Source organism: Rhineura floridana, chromosome 7, assembly GCF_030035675.1.
Source record: "Rhineura floridana isolate rRhiFlo1 chromosome 7, rRhiFlo1.hap2, whole genome shotgun sequence".
Lineage (NCBI taxonomy): Eukaryota > Metazoa > Chordata > Lepidosauria > Squamata > Rhineuridae > Rhineura > Rhineura floridana.
The window spans coordinates 4,070,957-4,091,828 of record NC_084486.1 but is presented as its reverse complement, the minus strand read 5'-3'; the positions used below and the strand labels follow the sequence as shown (position 1 = coordinate 4,091,828).

General features: G+C 41.3%; 1 protein-coding gene and 1 long non-coding RNA gene across 2 annotated transcripts in view; one reads left to right on the top strand and one right to left on the bottom strand.

The window, feature by feature from the left end:
* Nucleotides 1–7,106: 7,106 nt before the first annotated feature.
* On the bottom strand, nucleotides 7,107–15,980 carry LOC133388677 (uncharacterized). Its single transcript, XR_009763881.1, has 2 exons — nucleotides 15,625–15,980; nucleotides 7,107–7,487 (listed from the first exon to the last, which is right to left on the bottom strand). It is a non-coding gene; the product is annotated as an uncharacterized LOC133388677 (long non-coding RNA).
* The window catches only part of MTG1 (mitochondrial ribosome associated GTPase 1), a 17,401-nt gene continuing 12,238 nt past the window's right edge, over nucleotides 15,710–20,872 (top strand). The window contains exons 1-3 of the mRNA XM_061634739.1: nucleotides 15,710–15,976; nucleotides 16,234–16,300; nucleotides 20,614–20,716. Coding sequence (XP_061490723.1) covers nucleotides 15,871–15,976; nucleotides 16,234–16,300; nucleotides 20,614–20,716 — 276 coding nt within the window. The 5' untranslated portion in view covers nucleotides 15,710–15,870. The remainder of the gene's footprint in view (nucleotides 15,977–16,233; nucleotides 16,301–20,613; nucleotides 20,717–20,872) is intronic.

Sequence of the window (20,872 nt, the reverse complement as noted above, 5' to 3'; positions counted from 1 at the left end):
AGCCTCGCTATTTTAACTGGTGGGACTGAGAGAAGGTCTTGTGTGGCTGATCTCGTCAGGCGGCATAATTGGTGATACTGGAGGCGCTCCTTCAGATAAACTGGGCCGAAACCGTATAGGGCTTTATAGGTCAACACCAACACCTTGAATTGGGCCCGGTAAACAACTGGTAGCCAGTGTAGATCTACTAACACTGGAGTGATATGATCACGGCGACGGCTGTTCTTAATCAATCGTGCCGCCGCATTCTGTATCAGTTGTAATTTCCGGACCGTTTTCAAGGGTAACCCCACGTAGAGCGCATTACAGTAGTCTAAGCGGGAGGAGACCAGGGCATGTATCACCCGTGGGAGCAGATGGACAGGAAGGTAGGGTTGCAGCCTCCTTATCAGATGTAATTGATACCAAGCTGCCCGGCTCACTGCTGAAACCTGAGCCTCCATGGACAGTTGGGAGTCAAGAATGACCCCGAGGCTGCGGACCTGGTCTTTCAGGGGTAATCTTACCCCATTAAACACCAGGTCTATTTCTCCTAACCTTCTCTTGCCTCCCATGAGCAACACCTCGGTCTTATCGGGGTTTAGTTTCAGCCTATTCCTTACCATCCATCCACTTACGGATTCCAGGCACTTGGACATGGTGTCCACAGCCAACTCTGGTGAGGACTTAAATGAGAGATAGAGCTGAGTGTCATCCGCATATTGGTGGCACTGCAGCCCAAATCTCCTGATGATGGCCCCCAGCGGCTTTACATAGATGTTGAATAGCAGAAATCTTTAGGTAAACCTCGTACATATATCAGTCCAACAACAACATAATCTTATATCAACAACATTCAACAAAATATAGAAACAAAAGGGGAACAAGATCTCTCAAGAAACGTCCAAAACCCAAACCCACATATTGACCAGTTTATGGGAAGATGTCACACTTAAATCTCCTATGGAGTAGTTTCCGTAGTTATATTTGTTTCCAAATCTGCCAGGCCTCCATGGGTGGGCGATGCCCAAATGAATCTTTGAAAGTATGTTCAATAAATTAATGCCAAGCTATATAGAAAGAGTCTGGTGCCTCTTTTCCTTGTTTTATTTTCAATTTGTGTGTAAACTTTTCCATTAGAGCAATACTCCAAAGGGAATTGTACCATTGTTAAATTGTAAGACCGTCTGCAGCTTTCCATTGCAGTTCAATTGTCAACCAGTTCTTTAGAGAGCAGTTTTGAGTGTGTATCATCAAAGACGTTTAGCAATAGCAGTTTAGGGGGAAATGCAAAGTGCTCCTGGGATATGATTAACATTTCTTTTGCACTGTGCACTGGATTTCCTGCTTTTTTTTCCTTTTAAAAATGACTTAACAGGGTGGCTGGGCTTGCTGCAAAGCACAGTGCTGGTGAGACACCAGTCACTTGTCATCTTAATTTGTTCAGCGGCAAATTTGTGTCATGGGACTCTGCCCCAAGTCTTTTAAGTACCTAGCACTATCACTGGGACATATTTGTCATGAGGAGACAAGTCAAGAAAATTAAAGATGAGAGAAGTTTTGTATTTTTCAGCAAACATGGATAGGATTGAGCTTTCCAACACATTGGCTGTGTTTCAAATGAATAAATTAAATTGTTAGAATCTACAAGCAAAGGAAAGATGTTCTCACAATCTGATGCTGTGATAATGCTTGAAAAGTTTCCTAGCTGGTTTTATTTTTCCTTAAACATGAATAAGATGGTACTTAAAATACAAGTTTGGAAAAGGTTGGTTCTCAGAATGATGAGATTTAATAATAATAAATAACTTCAAATCCTAAGGTTAAGAAGAATATTCAAGTCATCTGGTACTACTCCCTGCTGGAGCAGGACTACCAGCGCTCCTGATTAAGTGGCCATCCAGCCTCGCTTATAAACCTTCAGTGGAGAGTCCACGGCAGTCTGTTTCACTGTAAAACAGCTCATACCATCAAGAAGTTCTAATGTTTAGTCTAAATCCTTTTTCTTGTAATTTGAACCTCTGGTGCTTGGGAAAAAAAACCTTGGGTGCTTGTAAGTGTTCAGAGCACTTCCAATGCATTTTCTATTTGTAATCTTTATACCAACCATGTAAGGCCAATCACCGTATTCAGCTGGAAAGCATCTTGAAGACTGCTGTGTGACTGTTACGCTTAACCTGCACAGTGAGAAGACTGAAGCTGAAATCCAAAAGAAAGTGTGGGTATATATGTGAGCACAATGAGTTGAGACTAGAAAATATTTACTGTCTACATGCCATGGAAGTTAAGGTGGGTACCTTAATTACAATCCCATGCTTTTGGTGTACAAGTACATTTGTTAGTGCGTTAACCATTTGTCTTTAACCCAAATATTTTTTAATCATAAAACCTGTATTTGTAGACTCTAGTTCCTTTTGCTTGTAGAAAGGACTACGAGATTGGGTCAGTCTCTCAGTTCATACTGAACTTTGGATACTTGGAAGCAGCAAGAATGTCACTGTTTCTAAGTGTCTCTAAATGCCAGTAAAAGGCTGATGGCATTGCCCATGTTTTCTACACGTTACAGGCTTTGGAGAAGGAGCAGCATTTCATCCACAAGCTATGAAGTGAGATGTTCCTCTCCTCTCCAAGGCTATTTGCAACGTGCAGAGAATTTGGGAGAGGAGGGGGTGTTCCAGTTTGTTCCTAGCAGGTAGCTTCTTCAATGATTTGATTGCTCTTGTTGTATCTTCCATGTAGCTCCTCCCCCTCCACTGCCCACCCTGAATTTTGTCGCTTCCAACCATAGCCAGCATGGTTTTACAATAGAGAATGGCATATGAAATTCTAGAAATTTCCAACAGGAAACATTTCACACAGGGCTTTAATCCCCACTCAGCTGGTGAGCAGGGATTAAATCCTGCTGCTTTGGCTGAATGATCTTGTTCCCTGTCCTCTTGCCCATCAGCAGATGTTATCAGTGATGTCAGCGGATGGGGGGTGGGGTGGTTTGGGGAAAGTAGCCTCAAGGGTCATATGGAGGGCCAGGATTAGCTCAGAGGCTGAAGGTTCCCTACCCTTGCTCTTGGGAGAACCATTTAATGATTTTTTTTGTCTGTTGCAGCTATTGTAATGCACTGTGCTAGATGCTGTATGATTTTTAATTATATTTTATTGCTTCTTTTATTTCTTGTATGTTGCATTTTATTGTATTTCATTGAATTTAAATTGTAATATGACATCAACTCCAGCAAATGGAGATTTAGACCCTTCGGAAGCCCACTGTTAATTGTTTGAAAGGCACTTTGAGGATAACGTTGCTTGCCTCTGTAGCAACCTTGATGACCCATCCACATCTCCTGTAGTCCCCTGTGAGGTGTCCAGTGCAATGTCTGCTGCAACTTCTTGGGATCAGTTTCAATTGATGCAGCCGGATTAAATGGACAAGGTGCTTGCCACAATGCAGCCAGCAATGTGTCCTCTCGACCCTTGCCCTTCTTGGCTTATTAAAGCCTGCCAAGGGGGATCCAGGGTGTGGTCAATGCATCTTTGCAAGAGGGAGGGGTCCCAGCTGCCCTAAAAGAGGCAGTGATCTGACCATTGCTGAAAGAAACCATTGGACCCATTGGTTTGTGACATACTACCACCCAGTCGCAAATGTTCCCTTTTTAGGGAAGGCGATGGAGAGGGTTGCGGTGCAGTAATTACAAGTACTTTTGGATGAAACAGATTATCTTGACCCATTCCAATCTGGTTTCAGCCCTGGTTATGGGAATGAACTAGCTTTGGTCACCCTGATGGATGACCTTTATCAGGAGAAAGACAGGGGGAGCGCAACCCTGTTATTCTTACTTGATCTCTCAGCAGCTTTTGATACTATTGACCATGGTACCCTTCTGAACTGACTTGTTGAGATGTGTATCAGCGGCACTGTTTTACAGTGGTTCTGATCCTATCTCCAGGGTTGTTTTCAAAAAATAGCATTGGAGGATTATCTTTTGGCCCCCTTGGAAGTTGTGCTGTGGGGTTCCGCAGGGTACCATCTTGTCCCCCATGCTGTTTAACATCTATATGAAGCCCTTGGGAGTGGTCATCAGGAGATTTGGGGCGAGGTGTCAGCAGTATGCTGATAACACCCAGCTCTATTTCTCTGTAATATCTGAATGGGGAGAGGCTGTGCAACCCCTGGACCAGTGCCTGGACTCAGTGGTAGACTGGATGAAGGCCAATAAACTGAGTTTGAATCCTAGCAAGACAGAGGTGCTGTGGGTTGGTGGTTCCTGAGTTTAGATAATTGGTCAGTTGTCTGCTTTGGATGGGGTCATACTCCCGCTGAAAGAGCAGGTTCATAGTCTGGGGGTGCTCCTGGATCTATCTTTGTCGCTAGAGGCCCAGGTGACCTCAGTGGCTAGGAGTGCCTTTCACCAGCTTCAACTGGTAAGACAGCTTCGGCTGTTTCTGGACAGGGATAGTCTGACCACTGTTGTCCATGCACTGGTAATCTCCAGGCTGTATTACTGTAACACACCCTATGTGGGGTTATTCTTGAGGTAGGTCCGGAAGCTGCAACTGGTGCAAAATGCGGCAGCGTGATTGCTCACTAAGGTGGGATATCGCCAACATGTTACCCTGCTTCTGAAAGAATTGCATTAGCTGCCCATTAGCTACCAGGCCAAGGTCAAGATTCTGGTTTTGGTGTATAAAGCCCTATGCAGCTTGAGATCAGGATACCAGAAAGATTTGTTTTAGGCCTTATATACTCAGTATATTACTGCGCTCTGCAGGCGAGGGCCTCCTGCAGATACCATCTTATCAGAAGGTCCGTTCCGCACAACATAGAAAGACCTTTAGTGCTGAGGCACTGACTCTTTGGAATTCCCTCCTCTTAAATATTAGACAGGTATCATCTCTGTTATCTTGTCAGCACGTGTAGAAGACCTTCCTCTTTCAACAAACTTTTAAAGTAGAGACTTATCCCAGTCTGCGTCTATGTTGGAATTGCTTTTTGATGTTTTTAAAATTGTTCTTTTTAAAGATGTTTTAACATGTCTTAAAGTATTTTGTTTTTAAGATGTTTTAGAGTGCTTTTAGTGTTTTTGTTTGCTGCCCTTGGCTCCTTCTGGAAGGAAGGGCAGGATATAAATTTAATTAATTAATAAATAATAAAATACAATACAAGAAGTAAAAGAACCTATAAAATACACTTAAAAAACAATATGAATATTTAATGTGATGAATGTGCCATCTCCCATCTTAAACCACAACTCTACAGACAATGATACAGACCACCTAAATGAAGCTTACGGACCACCGTTTGGGAGCCTCTCTTTTAGAGAACACCATTTCAAGCATTCATACCTTTTGACAGCAGCATATGGGCTGCAACATTGATTTTGTTAATGGAGTTTGGTATATATTGCAGCAGAATGCAGAAATAAATAGTCTGGTTAAGACTGTTGGCTGAAAGAATAAAGAATCTTAAGGTTTATTACTACTGGGAAAGAAAGACATTCGGACTACAGGCATACATGTGGCCATGGTAGAGCCATGAGGCTCACACGCATATACACTATTTCTGACTGACTAGAAAGGAAGAAGGAAGGAAGGAATGCCTGTGAAAAACAAACAAGCAGTTACTAAAGAAGGAATCAGCAAGGGAATAGGTTGCCTTTCTGTCTATTACCCCCATTCCGGTTACCTGTCACAGGCTTTGGTGCTTTACTCCCAACAATCTATTGCCCCCCAGTGATTCAGGTTACTTGTTACAAGTGTTGGTGTTTCACTCCCAACAAATGGAAACTTTGGGCACTTATGGAATACAGTCTTTTGTAAATACTAAAAAACCCCAATTCCATTGTTGTTTCTCTCAAGCTTCTATATAGCCATATAAATGGGAAGCATTAGTTCAAGACACCAGCTTGGAACCCAGCTTGAATTATGGGCTTCTGCCTGAGCAATCTGTTTGGGAACAATGATTTTTAGATTTCAGATGATCAAATTTAATCTAGATTAATCTAGATTAATTTGACCATGTGGAATCTAAAAATCACTCCCAAACAGATCTCTCAGGCAGAATAGCGGTTTTTGCACAAATTAATGCAAAATGTCTCTTTTACTTCATTGTTGAGGAAATTAGTCTAGACTGTAAGCTGTGCCCTTCACTGTCCACTCATAAAACCAAAGTAATTGCATTACACTTCTGATCATTAAATTGCTGTCGTATATATTTATGTTTTTCTTTCCCTTGTAGGTTTGTTAAGGCTGTGCATTTTAGCAGGGAAATGGCAAGTGCTTCCACTTCTAATAACTAAATGTAAACTTCATAAATCAGGCAAACCTCAAGCTGTTCAGTTGTTACTTATGCCCAGCAGTTTCTGCTGTCAAGAGCTTTTGGAGGGTGGAGGGGTTTATTAAACAGTTGCAGAGAGGGACAGTTCCAACTGAACCAACTTCTGAAATTTACATTCATGTTTGTGGCAGACTTGCAAACGCACGGCACAGAGTAACTTTCCTATGCAAGATTCTAACACTACCAAGTGTCCTGAATAAATATCAATTTGCATAGAGCACATATCAAACTGAAGCTTTATTCTAGAACAGTAAATCTGCTCTATAATGGAGCAACTGACATTAAAACTAATAGTTTCTGAAATGTAGGCTAAAGTTGTGAGGAGGAAGAGGAGGAGGAGGAGGGAGAAGGGTTAGGACCCTCTCTTGTGGTTTCTGTCAGGCTGAAAAACACTGACAATGGCATTCAACAGACTTGATTGTAGTCACAGGTAAAGCACTTGCCTGTGTGTAATGGACATGCTCCATCAGATATCAGTGTATTTAGCATATGGGTCAGCTTATTTGTATGTAATTAGTGTAACATAGTGCACTGACCCAGGCCCATTTGCTGGTGTGCTACCTCTACATTCACTTGCTAAATATGACCAGGCATGTTACCAGGCATTGCTGTTGCATATGTTTTACCCCTAACATTGTGGTTTTCAGGACTACAACACAGACTTGGCTGAGCTAGACTCATGATATTCATGACACTGCTCAAAGCTTAACACTTCACACAGAAGTGGAGGAAACATTCAGACTGCACGAGGTAGCAACAGGCAGCTTAAAGAGGCAACCAAGTTCCCACAGAAAGAATGTGTCAGATCAAGCTAGAGCATTTATTTTCCTCCAGACCTTTAACCACAGCTGGACAGCCAGGATCTGCCAACGATGTCACTTTTCTACAACGTGGGCTCTGCTCCCCTATTCAGGTGAACAGGCTGGTGGTCCTGGCAGGTGGGCACAGAGAGAGTTACTAGTACCAGTTCGTGCAAGAGATAAGATAGCGCACATCGTCCAGCAGGTCTAGAAGCCAGGTTTGGCACTGGCCGCAGGACCCCATTCCTGGCTCTCCATCGGGAGAAGGTGGTGGCAGTGGCATTGGGCTGTACGTGGCACATCCATCAGTGGGCACCTCTGGAACCTGTGCAGCTGCCTCTTCCTTAGGGCTCTCAAACAATGGGCTGGGATTGCTCATTCTGGGATGGGAAAAGAAAAGAATAGAAAGAGAACTCAAGTTACGCACAGCTTGATTATAACCTGAAACTTGCCTAAATGCTTTGCCATCTCTGTGGTGAAAGCCCTACATACTGTGAAATGGAAGAGTGGAAAATAAATTTAACGCTAGGAGCATTAGTATTGGTTTGTTCTGGGACTGTATTTCCTTAATCGTGGGGGAGAGGGGGGAGATCAAGTTCCATTGTCTGTGGGACTTCCGGGAAGGGTGACTTCGCTTGTGCCTGCTTTTGAGACGGGCTCCCGCCTCAAAAGAAGCTTATTCAGTCAGAACATTTTTTTTTGACTGATGAAATTTCTCCCGGGCAGGGAGAAACGTAGAGATCAACCTCAAAAGCCTGTTTTTGTTGGGAGGACTGGATTTCATTAATTTATGAGAAAAGGTCCAGCCAGCAATGCCGGACGGACTTCCGAACAAGCTCTATCTGATTAATGCGATACGTTTATCTTTTCTTCAAAGAGAAAATGGACTAACAGGCAAGCACCCTTCTTTCTATTATTTTGTTTACTTGGTTTAAATTGTTGCAGCAAAAAGAGATTTGTCAAATGAATCAGCTTTAAAGAACTTCTGGGTGAGCTATAACTCTTCTCTGTTATTCACGAAATTAACAGCTTATCTCCGTTTCTATTGCAAAAAGCTGTCCTGGAAGTGCATTCTAAAGATATAAACAGAAGAGGGATTTCTATTCCGAGGAACATTATATTGTCTGGGACTATTCTCTTTTTGGTCTATTTTATTTTGACGAATCTGCTTCTTCACGACGCCACTAACTGTTTTGATGCTGGGAACTAAATTTGTTTTGTATTCTTGAACATAGAGAGATAAGGCAGGCTGCTCTGTTTATACTGTGATGTCATCAAGCCTGGAATATTAACCCAATTGTTGCTGAAATAAGAAGTGGTTCTTCTTTATTTTTGTTTTGTTTTGTTTTCGTGGTTTTAAAAATGGCAATCAAGAAAGTGGCTGAGAATCTGGAAGTAATTATGTTTCAGAAAATAATGGATGAGATTGAGATAAAGAAACAAACCCTGCGACAGGGTAGTAAGGAGCTGAAAATTGAACTGAGCAAAATGACGCAGGAGCTTAAAGAAATAGGGGATCCTGTGAGAGAGGAGAATGAGATCAGAGATGAGAAAAGAAAAAATAAAGGGAAGATACAAGCCCTGGAGATTGGAACAAATGTGGAATTGGAAAAAGATCTGGAGTTTATGGATATTAGAAATAAAATCTACTGTTTGGAATTTAACGTTATCTCTGAAGAAATTAATGAAGATATTAGAGATAAAGTTATCAATGGCTTGGATAATCTTGTGGACTGGAATGACGTGATGGAGCTTGATATAGAGAAAATCTATGGAATTAACTGCAGCCATGTGACAATGGAAAAACTCTCAAGAGATGAGCCAGTGCATTTTGTAAAAAAGAAGAACAGAGATATGACTTTACAACAATATTTCAGCAACTTATTCAGAATTGATGGCAAGAAAATATTTGGGATAGAGGAAATTCCCATCAGACTCTTATTATATGACTATGGCTATGACAGCAAGATTATTATGGAATACTGATAATGGAAGATTGGACACTGAAATTACTGGACTTAACAGGACTATTGAAGATGGAAGATGGAATTAATAGGGATAATGGAATAATGGCTATTGAAATTATTGGACCTAACAGATTTTGATGAGATGGATTAATCGATATGTTTATTTGGACTATGGTTATGACAATAAGATTATTATTATTATTAACGAGATAGATTAATCGACATGTTTATTTGGAGAAAAATTGATAGATATATTTCTTAAAGAATTGAAACCTCTCTTTGACTTTTTGTGGAAAGAATAAAGTAATGTTTATGAGATTTGATGATTAATTAAGATAACTACTGGAGGAAAGTGATTTTATAATATAATTTAAGAGACAGGATTGTTATATATTGTAGACCTATAACTGATTTGATCTGCGACAAATGGGAAGTCAACATTTTATTTTTTTGTTTAATCATTTTTGTTTTGTTTTTTGTCTTTGAATGTTTTATGATTTTGTTTTGTATGTTTTATGAAAATTTGAATAAAAATTATTGTAAAAAAAAAAAAAGTTCCATTGTCTGTGACCATTACTTTGAATATGGAAAGGTGTCCCTTCAATTGGTACCTTCCTCCAGGTCTTCTCTTAAACCCAGAGGTCAAATCTAGACTGGCAGACGGTATATCTTATTATTTCTCTGAAAACCTCACTCCAAACATGGACATAGCAACAGTCTGGGATGCTCTTAAATCCGTACTTAATACTGCATTAAAAAATCTGCACTACTTAAGAAAGCCAGAACTGTATCTAAGTCTGCAGTCTTGGATGATATTAAGAAACTAGAAAGAGAACATAAAGCACAGGAGAGCCGTAGGACTCTTTGGCACCTTAATCAAAAATGTTCCGAGCTTAAAGCACTTGATACTGACTATGTTTGTAAGGCTTTGCAGTACACAAACAGAGCTTACTATGATTTTGGAAAAGATCTCAAGACTTCTCACTAGAGCATTACAGCACAAAACTTGCTGCAATCACATTACTTGAGTGATTAGAGCTGAAGGTCTTCACTGTTATTCCATGTCTGACATATGTAAAGCTTCCCAGGATTTTTATACAAAATTGCATACATCTGCAGATACGTGCCCTGATATCATTGACACATACTTAATGCAAACTCAACTACTATTTTAGCTGATGCTCACAAAGACTATTTGGACCAGCCAATTGAGCGATGGGAAATTGAAAATGTTATCAAGAACCTTAAATCTGGGAAAGCCCCAGGCATTTATGGCTTCAGCAGAAACTTTTGCAGATTTATTGATTCCTCGGTTGTACTGTTTAATTTTGTTATTGGGGGGGGTGCCAGTCTCCTGGGCTGAATCCAGAATAGTGGACATACCTAAAATCAGAAGAAACCCTGATGACATGGGTTCATATCATCCTATTGCCCTAATAAACCAAGATGCAAAACTCGCTGTAGTCCTAGCCCTGAGGTTGGGCAGGGCAATATGTACAGACTAATCAACAGAGATTCGTTCTAGGCAGGCAGACTACTGATGCAATTGCAAGGGTATTAAATGTGATTCATTTGGGGAACTGCAAATGGAGAGATTTGCGTCTAAAATAAGAGACAACCCTGTAATCCAGGGAGTGCGTGTGGATGGGAGGGTTCACACCATTAATCTCTTTGCTGACTATGTATTAATGTTTCATATCACCCTATCCAAAGGAGACTATCCCTGAGCTTAAGTGGCTGCTTGATGAGTATAAACAGGTGCCTGGCTTGGAGGTTAATTACCATAAATCTGCCTTGCTTTGTATAGCACCTTCTTTGGAAGAACAACAAAGTTTAGCTACTTCATCAAGGCTTTTATTGTAGTCAAGCAGCATACAATATTTAGGGGTGGTATTTCCAAAAGACCTTCACCAATTAAAAAACAGGAATTTTGTCCTCTGGTGAAAATGATCAAAAAAGAACTCATGAACTGGAAACAGATCTATCTAACCTGATTTGGTTGCAGTGCCACGGTCAAAATGACTGTCCTACCACAATGTCTGTATTTATTTCAAACACTTTCATTATAGCTGGAATACTCTGAAACTGACAAATGGCAACGCATGCTAAATAATTTTGTTCATGAAGGTAAACAGGCCAGAGTGAACAAAAAAGTACTATATAGACCTAATTCTGAAGAAGGTCTTGGAATGCCCTGCCTGCACCTGTACTATGAGGCATACAAACTTAAGCAACTGACCCAAATGATCATGGGGAACTCACAGGTGCACTGGGTAGGCATGGAATTGGTTGAGGCTGCTGTCAATGGTAGGACGGCCCCTTTCTCTCAAATCCCCTCTGTTTGCAGAAAACAACGAATTCTTTCTATAAAGTGATGCTCAAAATCTGGAAAGAATGGGTGAAGGTTTTAGCACCCTCTTTGTCACCTCTGCTTCCTTTTGGGGCTCACCCTAGCTTTTGTTAAGCGTTTGCACTGGCAGCTTCAGTATGTGGGAAGCCAAAGTTTTATATTGTGTATTAGATCATAGAATCACAGATTTGGAAGGGCCTATAAGGCCATCGAGTCTAACCCCCTGCTCAATGCAGGAATCCAACTTAAAGCATACCCAACAGGTGGCTGTCCAGCTGCCTCTTGAATGCCTCCAGTGTTGGAGAGCTCACTACTTCTCTAATTTTTCCTGATATTCAGCCGAAATCTGGCTTCCTGCAACTTGAGCCCATTATTCCATGTCCTGCACTCTGGGATGATCGAGAAGAGATCCTGGTCCTCCTCTGTGTGGCAACCTTTCAAGTACTTGAAGAGTGCTTCTCTTCAGTCTTCTCTTCTCAAGGCTAAACATGGCCAGTTCTTACAGTCTCTCCTCATAAGGCTTTCTTTCCAGTCCCCTGATCATCATCGTTAATAATAATAATAATAATAATAATAATAATAATATTTAATTTGTGTGTCGCCTATCTGGCAGATAGCCACTCTAGGCGACGTACATTAAAATGGGATAAAATACAATAGTATCAAATGCAGTCACATTAATCTGCCCTTTTTTGAACCTGTTGCAGTATGTCTGCATCCTTCTTAAAGTATGGTGTCTAGAACTGGACGCAGTACTCAAGATGAGACCTAACCAGTGCTGAATAGAGGGGAACCAATACTTCACATGATTTGTAAACTATACTTATGTTAATGCAGCCTAAATGCAGATCTCTTTGACAACGGTCATCCGATAACTAGAGATCAACTGCTAGCTAAATTGTAGGGAGTACCTGTAACTTGGTTTCAAATGATGCAACTTGGAGCAATTAGTAGATCTTTTCTGTGAATAAATGGACCTCTCAGGACACTCACTTTTTTTGAACCCGTCTGTGTTGGACCTGGGAACCTTGACCGACTAATCTCATTTCTTTATAAGGGGTTACTGTTTGACAACGAAAGCTCTCTAGTTTGCAAGAAAATTGGGCAGCTGACTTAGGGGTAAAGACTGATGAAGAAACATGGCGAACACTCTGGAGGAAGCTCCCATATCACACAGTATCTGCAAAGAATCCATGTACAAAGTGATCTTAAGGTGGTATTTATACACCGTTAGAATGGGTCGGATGAATCCAGCTTTGTCTATGAAATGTTGGAGGGGTTGTGGTCAATTGGGCAGGTACTGGCATATGTGGTGTATGTGTGGGATGGTCTCCAAATTCTGGACTCATGTTTTCCAAGAAATTTCAGCTGTAGTATCGCAGCTCATCCCCCCTGACCCTCAATTAGCACTAATATTGATCTTTCCAGTCCAAATGCACGAAGTGATTTATAAAGCTCTTATTTTATATCTGCTGGCTGCAGCCAAACTAGAAATCACTCACCGCAGGCGTCCTCAGTCCCCCTTTCCAAGAGAGGGCTGGGGTGGCACCTTGTGCTGATGGAATGGCTCACGTACCAAATCAGGCAGCACAGGGGGACAACCAAAACAGATAATTTTGAAGGCATATGGTGGCCTCTTATAACGTTTATGGGACAAAGACTTCATACAATTCAACCTCCTGCATCACAAACTAACTTTTGCAGGGACTTGGTTTATGCTTGAAGAGACTGGTATTATCGGAAGAGGGATTGTCAGTACCTAGACTTGCTGATGTTTTTTTTTTTAAACAATTCCATTCAAAAGCTGCTTTTTGTCATTCTAATTCTACTGTACATGGCTGTTACTACTTTTGTTCCCCCCTTTTTTCTTTTCTTCTTGTTCCCTTGTATTCTTGTTAAATTCAATAAAGAAATATTTGATTTTTTAAAAATTGGCAAAAAGGACGAACCTGGGAACTACAGACCAGTTAGCCTGACATTAATCCCTGGGGAAATTCTGGAGCAGATTGTAAAGTGGTCAGTCTGTAAGCATTTTGAAAACAACACAGTGATTATTAGAAGCCAGCAGGGATTTATCAAGAACAAATCCTGCCAGACGAATCTCATCTCATTTTTTGATTGCGTAACCTACCTGGCAGACTGTGGGAATGCTGTGGACATAATATATTTCAACCTCAGCAAAGCTTTTGCCAAAGTGCCCCATGATATTCTGATTAGCAAGCTAGCTAAATGTGGGCTGGATGGAACAACTATCAGGTGGATCCACAGTTGGCTACAGAATTATACTCAAAGAGTGCTTAACAATGGTTCCTTCTCAACGTGGGACGAGATAAGGAGCGGGGTACTGCAGGGCTCAGTCCTGGGTCCAGTGCTCTTCAATATTTTTTATAAAAGACTTATATGAGGAGGTGCAGGGAACACTTAGCAGAGGATAGAAACAAAATTCATAGGATGGAGAACTGATAGGCTGGAGCAATGGGCTGGAAACAACAGAATGAAATTTTAACAGGGATAAGTGCAAAGTTCTACACCTACGAAAAGGAAACCAAATGCACAGTTATAAGATGAGGGATACTTCACTCATCAATACTGCATGCGAGAAGGATCTTGGAATTGTTGTTCACAAGCTGAATGAGCCAACAGTATGATATGGCTGCAAAAAAGGCAAATGCTATTTTAGGCTGAATTAACAGAAGCATAGTTTCCAAATTGCATGAAGTATTGGTTCCCCTCTATCTGGCACTGGTTAGGCCTCATCTTGAGTACTCTGTCCAGTTCTGGACACTGCACTTTAAGAAGGATGCAGATGAACTGGAACATGTTCAGAGGAGGGCAACAAGGATGAGCAAGGGACTGGAAACAAAGCCCTATGAGAAGAGACTGAAAGACCTGGGCACATTTAGCCTTGAGAGGAGATATGACAGCACTCTTCAAGGACTTCAAAGGTTGTAACACAGAGGAGGGCCAGGATCTCTTCTCAATCATCCCAGAGTGCAGGACACAGAATAATGAGCTCAAGTTGCAGGAAGCTAGATTTCGGCCTTATAGGCCCCTTCCAACTCTACTACTCTATGATTCTCTCTCAGCAAGCTTTATTTGTAGCTTGTATTTATTTCAATGGAGCTCAGTCCATTCAGAGATTATTTCCAAGGGGACTTCAGATATATCCTATTGTTTTCAATGGGCATTCTTGTCATTCATTTTAGTATATCCTCATTTTGGAAACTGCTATGGAAATTGTTTCAAACCAGTTTTCCCACCTCTGGGGGCAAGGGTGGGAATGGAGGACTCACACAGGTGTGAAAGCAAGTGTGGGGGTGCATTTTTTCACTAAAAGAGCCTGTGAAAGAAAGTAAGCCTCCCTTTGCAACACTGCTCCTGTGATCACCTTTGCAGTTCCCACATTTGCATAGCTGCCATAGTGGATAATAACACTAAACTACTCAAAGGTTGTTAACACAGTACTTACTGCCTGCAGTTACAGTATGCTTATGACAGAAATGGACTAGACCAGCCCTTTCCAACCTTTGGATCCCCAGATGTTGTTGGACTATGACTCCCATCACCCCATCTCATGCTCAGGGATGGGAACTGTAGCCCAGCAACATCTGGGTGAAAGTTGGACTAGACTGATAGGCGTTGTACACCATTCAGCTTCACTTCTATCCTGAAGTGTGGACAACACTGCACAGCTGTTAGAAGCCACTCTCGTGCACCAGGATGCTGTATGAAGGTAACAGTAGACTGTGCTCACGTCTTCATTGGCAGGTTAATTTTTAACTGTTAAACGTTTTGCACACAATACAAGAACTGAGTGAATAAAGGCCACCAGCGCCTTCGCTTCTGCTTTTTTATTTGCGAGTGGAAATGCTGAAGCCCATATACATCATACCAAAATCCTGGATTTTTCCAGTATTTTTATGGGCAGCAGTCATTCCTACAGACAGAAACTAACGTCAAAAGAAACCAGAAAGTCCTCTCTGGGGGTAGCGGAGTGATGAGTCTACTTTGTATAAGTCTGCGGCTCTACCACTCAGCAATGGCCTTCCCCAAAGATACGATAAGCATCTGAATTCCCCGAATGCAAGTCTTTTCAAGACAACCCAAACCCAACAAACGGAAGTTGTGTTCACACGTTATATTCAACGAGTGTTCAAGCCTTCTGAATCAGATCAACTCAAGAGCCACCACGCTCCTTACCTTCCTCGGTTATTGAGCTCACCCTTCCCCCTTCGCGCATGCGGTCTCAGATAACTTATGGGGGAGTGGGTGGTGACAGATCTAAGGGCCGGTTCCTAGTCAATTGCATCACAAAAAATGCGCCCTCTCCTCTGTTGGATTGACGGAGCAGTGCCTCTGTTTGTTGTCATAGCAACAAACTCTTCCTCCCTCTCCCGGAAGTAAGTAGAGTAATTTGGCAAGGAGAGTCTTCTGGAAGAGAGGAGGATGCGGCTCACGACTATCTTGCGGGCACCAGTCCAAGGCTGGAGGGAGCGGTTCGACTGCAGTGGCCGGGATGTGGCCCGCTGGTTCCCTGGGCACATGGCGAAAGGTATGTTGGGCGGAAAGGAAGGGGGTAGTCTGAACCTGACATAACTCGGAGAGATCGACAAAATAACACGCAGGCTGGACTTCCAGTAAAAAATGAAAGTCGTCAGTGGCCGTGGCCGTTCTAGGCTGTACCATCTCTGTGGTGAAAGCGTGTATAGTTTGGCTCGGAAAGTTAAAGTAGGAAACTAGATCAATTTTAACCCTGGAGTTTGACAAAGGACTGGGTTGTAATTGCACCCGCTTGACTTTGTTTTGTAGGGCTCAAGGACATGCAGAAACGCCTGCGTGTGGTGGATTGCCTGCTGGAGGTTCATGATGCCCGCATATCCTTCTGTGAGGATCGCATGGAAGTCGATCAAGTCTTTTCAGGAAGCCTTGGTTATATGTTCTTCCTGCCTTCTTGTTGCTGGTGTCATCATAGTGTCCCTATTTTGTTTCTAGTTTGGCTCTTAGTTTGTCTCTTGAGGAGATGTTGGAGATGCATTTTCAACATTTTGACAATGTGCACAACAGTTTTGGAGGCTTTCAGCTCATCTCATAGGTCCAGAGCTTGGAAAAGTTACTTTTTTTGAACTACAACTCCCATCAGCCCCAACCAGCATGGCCACTGGATTGGGCTGATGGGAGTTGTAGTTCAAAAAAGTAACTTTTCCAAGCTCAGCACAGGTCTATATAAATGTGCAAATAAATGCATCTAGAAGTTACACATGTAAATAAATCCCACGTGTTTTCTCCTTAACAGCCTGTCTAGATCCGTGATTTTCAACCAGGGAGGTGTAAGAAGATAGGGGGAGGGATGAGTATTTTTTTAAAAAATGTCTAATATAAGTAAACATTTAACAGTATTAAAATACAGAAGTATGAAATTTTACCTTTCAGAGGCGAGAGGATTGTTCACAGCTTATTACATGATTTGGCATTATCTCACAAGCATTATCTTGGAAGTGAGGAACCCTTTTATAATTGATGTTCAGACGTTGCAAGAACATCTTCAAGAAGAGTTTTTGGAACTCAAATTTGCTTCAGTTATCAAAGATGATTTCAAACATCTCACTTTGGAAATATTTGGGTTGAAATATCTTCCTGTATACCCCAAAACAGGAGAGCAGGCTCTGCGCATCATTATTCCATTTTCATCTACATACTTTTGCAAAGCTGGTTTTTTGCTCTTATTAAACAAAGGAGCACAACAGAATGGATGTTAAAAGTGACCTAAGATGTGCTGTATTCCATGTTGCCCCAAATCCAAAAGCTGGTGATAGGCATGCAGCCTCACTGCTCACATTGATAATAATTGAAGTTGCATCCTTGAAATTTAAATTTTCATGTGGATTTTTTTTGAAAATTTGAATATTTTTAACAAATTATTTTGATTTGTTTTTATTAGTAAGCCCAAAATGTTATTTATAGTTAAAACTTGTGATATTTCAATCCTTCTGAAAATTCAGATAAAATAATTGGGGGAGTCATGCTTGAAAGGGGCATGGGATTTTTATGTTATGGTATGGGTTAAAAAAGATTGAGAAACACTGCTCTAGATAGTAACTTTTGCTGAATGAGTATGAGCTGCAGCTATTGTAGAAATGCAGTTGGATTCATTATAGGATTAAACATTCTGCTAAACATTCCTAGGGTTTTTTGTTAACTTTTTAATGGTCATTTTTCTAATGTAACCAATTTCAGATGCCAGTGTAAAATAGACTATTGAAAAGAGCAGGTAGAGAAGAGCCTTAAATAATCTCAAAGTTTTGGAGGGAAGCCTTGAGGGAAGATTAGCTATATGTTAATCACAGTGTATGTATGTTTATTGTTACAGTCAAGGACCCGAAGTGAACACATAAAAAGATTTTACAGAAACAGCAAAATAAAAATTCAGAATTACATTCATTAAAAAGAAGCACGAATTGATTGGGCTGCATAAATAAATTTAGCGGTTTGAATGGTGAAGTCTTTATCCGAACCGGACAACAGTGTGACTATCATTTCGTTAGGAGAAAGATTTTTAAATTTCTGGTTCATCAGGATGGGTTTGAGGAATTTAGATCGAATATGAGTATATAGCACACAGTCCAACAAGGAGTGACAGAGAGTTTCAGCCACTTCTGAACCACAGGGGCAAATACGCTGTTCATAAGGAATGTGATGAAATCTTCCTTCCATAATTGCTGAGTTTAGAACATTAAATCTGGCTTTTGAAAAAGCCAGACGTAATTTAGGAAAAGTGATCATATAAAAGTAGGAAGCAGGTTTACCAGATGGAAAAGTTAAATTTAAATAAATGGGGGAGCAGATTTTTGTGGCACAGGCAGTTGAGTTTTGTAAATCAGCATCATTGAGCCGAGAGCGAATTAAGGAGGTTACTGCATTTGGGGCCTGTGTAGCCAAGTAATCTGTGGATAAACCTATTTCCGTTAGTTTTGCTTCAATTTTATTAAGCCAGGAAGATGGATATGGATCATCCCAAAAATGAGCTATAAGGCCTTGAGGGTGAGTTAAAGATATTTTTGCCCAGTACCTGGTAGTCATAGTCCACGCCCAACAGTCCAAGGAGGACAGACCACATTCTAGTCTTAGAGCCGCAGAGGGAACGCAATGGGGCAGGGCTAAAAGGCTGCGAAGAAAACTGGAAAGCGTGGATTCAACTGAAGGACCGAAATAGTGGATCCAGATGGGGACACCACAAAGGAGTTGGGGAACAATCTTGTATAAAAATAACTTAATAAGTGCTGGAACAAATCGACCCCCTTTAAAATAAAAGTAACGGAGTAAGCTCTTTCTGGAATATCTTGCCTTCATTACTGCTGCTCTTACGTGTGTGGTCCAACTTTAAGAGGAATGAAAAGTTATGCCCAAATACCTGTAAGTGGCGACTTGTGCTATTTGGTGACCATTTATTGACCAAACAGGTAGGGATTTTTTATTAGAAAAAACTAAGTTTTTTGTTTTTTCAAAGTTTATGACTAATTGGTTGTTATTGCTGTAAGACATAAACGCCTTGAACATACGTGTTAGGCCAATTTTTGAAAAGGACAAGAGCAAGGCCGCGTCCGCATAAAGCAGTAAAGGCATCGTTCGGAGGCAATTTTGGGGATGTGAAAGTCTTGGGATAAACAGTGCTCTTTCAGATCATTTAAGTATATGTTAAAGAGAAGGGGAGCCAGGACGCAGCCTTGCCTCACCCCTATGAACGTAGGAATAGGGTTTGACAGCCCACCATCTTTGCCACAGCAGACCCGGAGGGAGGTATTTTGATGTAGTTTGTAGATCAGAAAAAGGAGTCTCTTATCGATAGAGGATTGTGAAAGTTTAAACCAAAGTTTGTCCCATGGGATGGAGTCAAATGCAGCCCTTAGGTCAATAAAGGCAGCATGTAGACCTGTGTTGTTGTATTTATTATATTTCTCCGCAAGATGCTGTAAAATTAAGCAGTGGTCCAGTGTGGAGCAACCCTTACGAAACCCTGCTTGTTCTGATCCCAAAATATTTTACTCATCGAGCCAGGACTGAAGTTTTATTTTCAAGTAGAGTGCATACAATTTACCAATGGTAGATAGGAGGCTGATGGGACGGTAGTTAGCAGGGTCATGTTTATCTCCTTTTTTGAAAATAGGTATAATAATAACCTCTTGCCAGGAGGGAGGGAAGTGGCCCGATTTGTTAAAGTTGAAAAACAGATTAGCTAATAATTTATTTATTTAATTTCATTTATATACCGCCCTAAGCCTAACGGCTCTCTGGGTGGTGTACATAAGAGAGGGGCCCACCAGTTTAAGTTATTTTGTAAAAGTTCAGCGGGGATGTTATCTGGGCCTGGGGCTTTTCCTTTCTTGAGGCCTATAATCAATTCCCTAATATGGGCTTGGTCGACAGGCGGCCAGTCTGGAAGGAGGAGAGGGTCAAGAGTCGGGGAATTTATTGAAGTGGTGGGATACTTGTTTTGGTATAGCGATATTAAATAATTTTCGCAGACATGGGGGGAGATAGAATACAAGGCTAGGGGTTGGGTTTTAAAAAGGCCTTAGTGATAATGCCCCAAAATTTCTCGGAATTGTTTTGTCTGGATGCGTCAATAAGGTTATTCCATTCCTCTTTAGTTGCTTGGGTTTTTTTAGAGACAAGGGTCATCTTATAAAGTCTCTTGATGGAAAAGTATTCAGGGGGGAGATGGGCCAGGTGTTGTTGCCGGTAATTGTAGTAAATGGACCTTAAGCGTAGTTTTAGGGCTAAACAGTCTTGGTCAAACCATTTAGGGCGATTTAGGTTAGTGGGTTTGTAGTTAAGTGAACAGGGAGATAGTAAAGAACATAGCATAGAAGATAGGGAATTGTATTTGAGAAGAATCTCATCGGGAGAGTTCGAGTTCATCAGGGAGCGCAGGGCTTCGGTACTTGGAGAGAGCAAAAACTTTTCTAGACGTGTGGCTAGGGAAAGTGACCAAACAGGTCACAGTGTGTCTCTGTTTTCATCTGTAAAATGTTGGAGTCTGTTCTTTGCAATCCTGTAAGTTTAGGCACTCACCTTTTGAGATTTGTATTTACTTAAAATGCATTCCCCATGGCTACAGGCTTCACATTCTGCTTCCGATAACCCAATTAAATACATAATAGGCACTTGTTGGCTCCTTATCACATGGCACATCCCACTTTCGGGCCGGAACCCTCTGTTGCAGGAAGCCCTAGGTATCCGGCCACACTTGTTGGTGTTGAATAAAATGGACCTGGCAGACCTAACCCACAAACCGGTAAGACCCAAGTAGGATCTTCTCATATTTGTCACTTCAGCAACATATAGACTAATTCATAGGCCAAGAAACATCATCTTGGGTATCCATCTGGGGATTTACTGCCTTGCCACTTGCTTTCCATGTGATGGGAAGCAGATCTTACTCTTTGGTCTG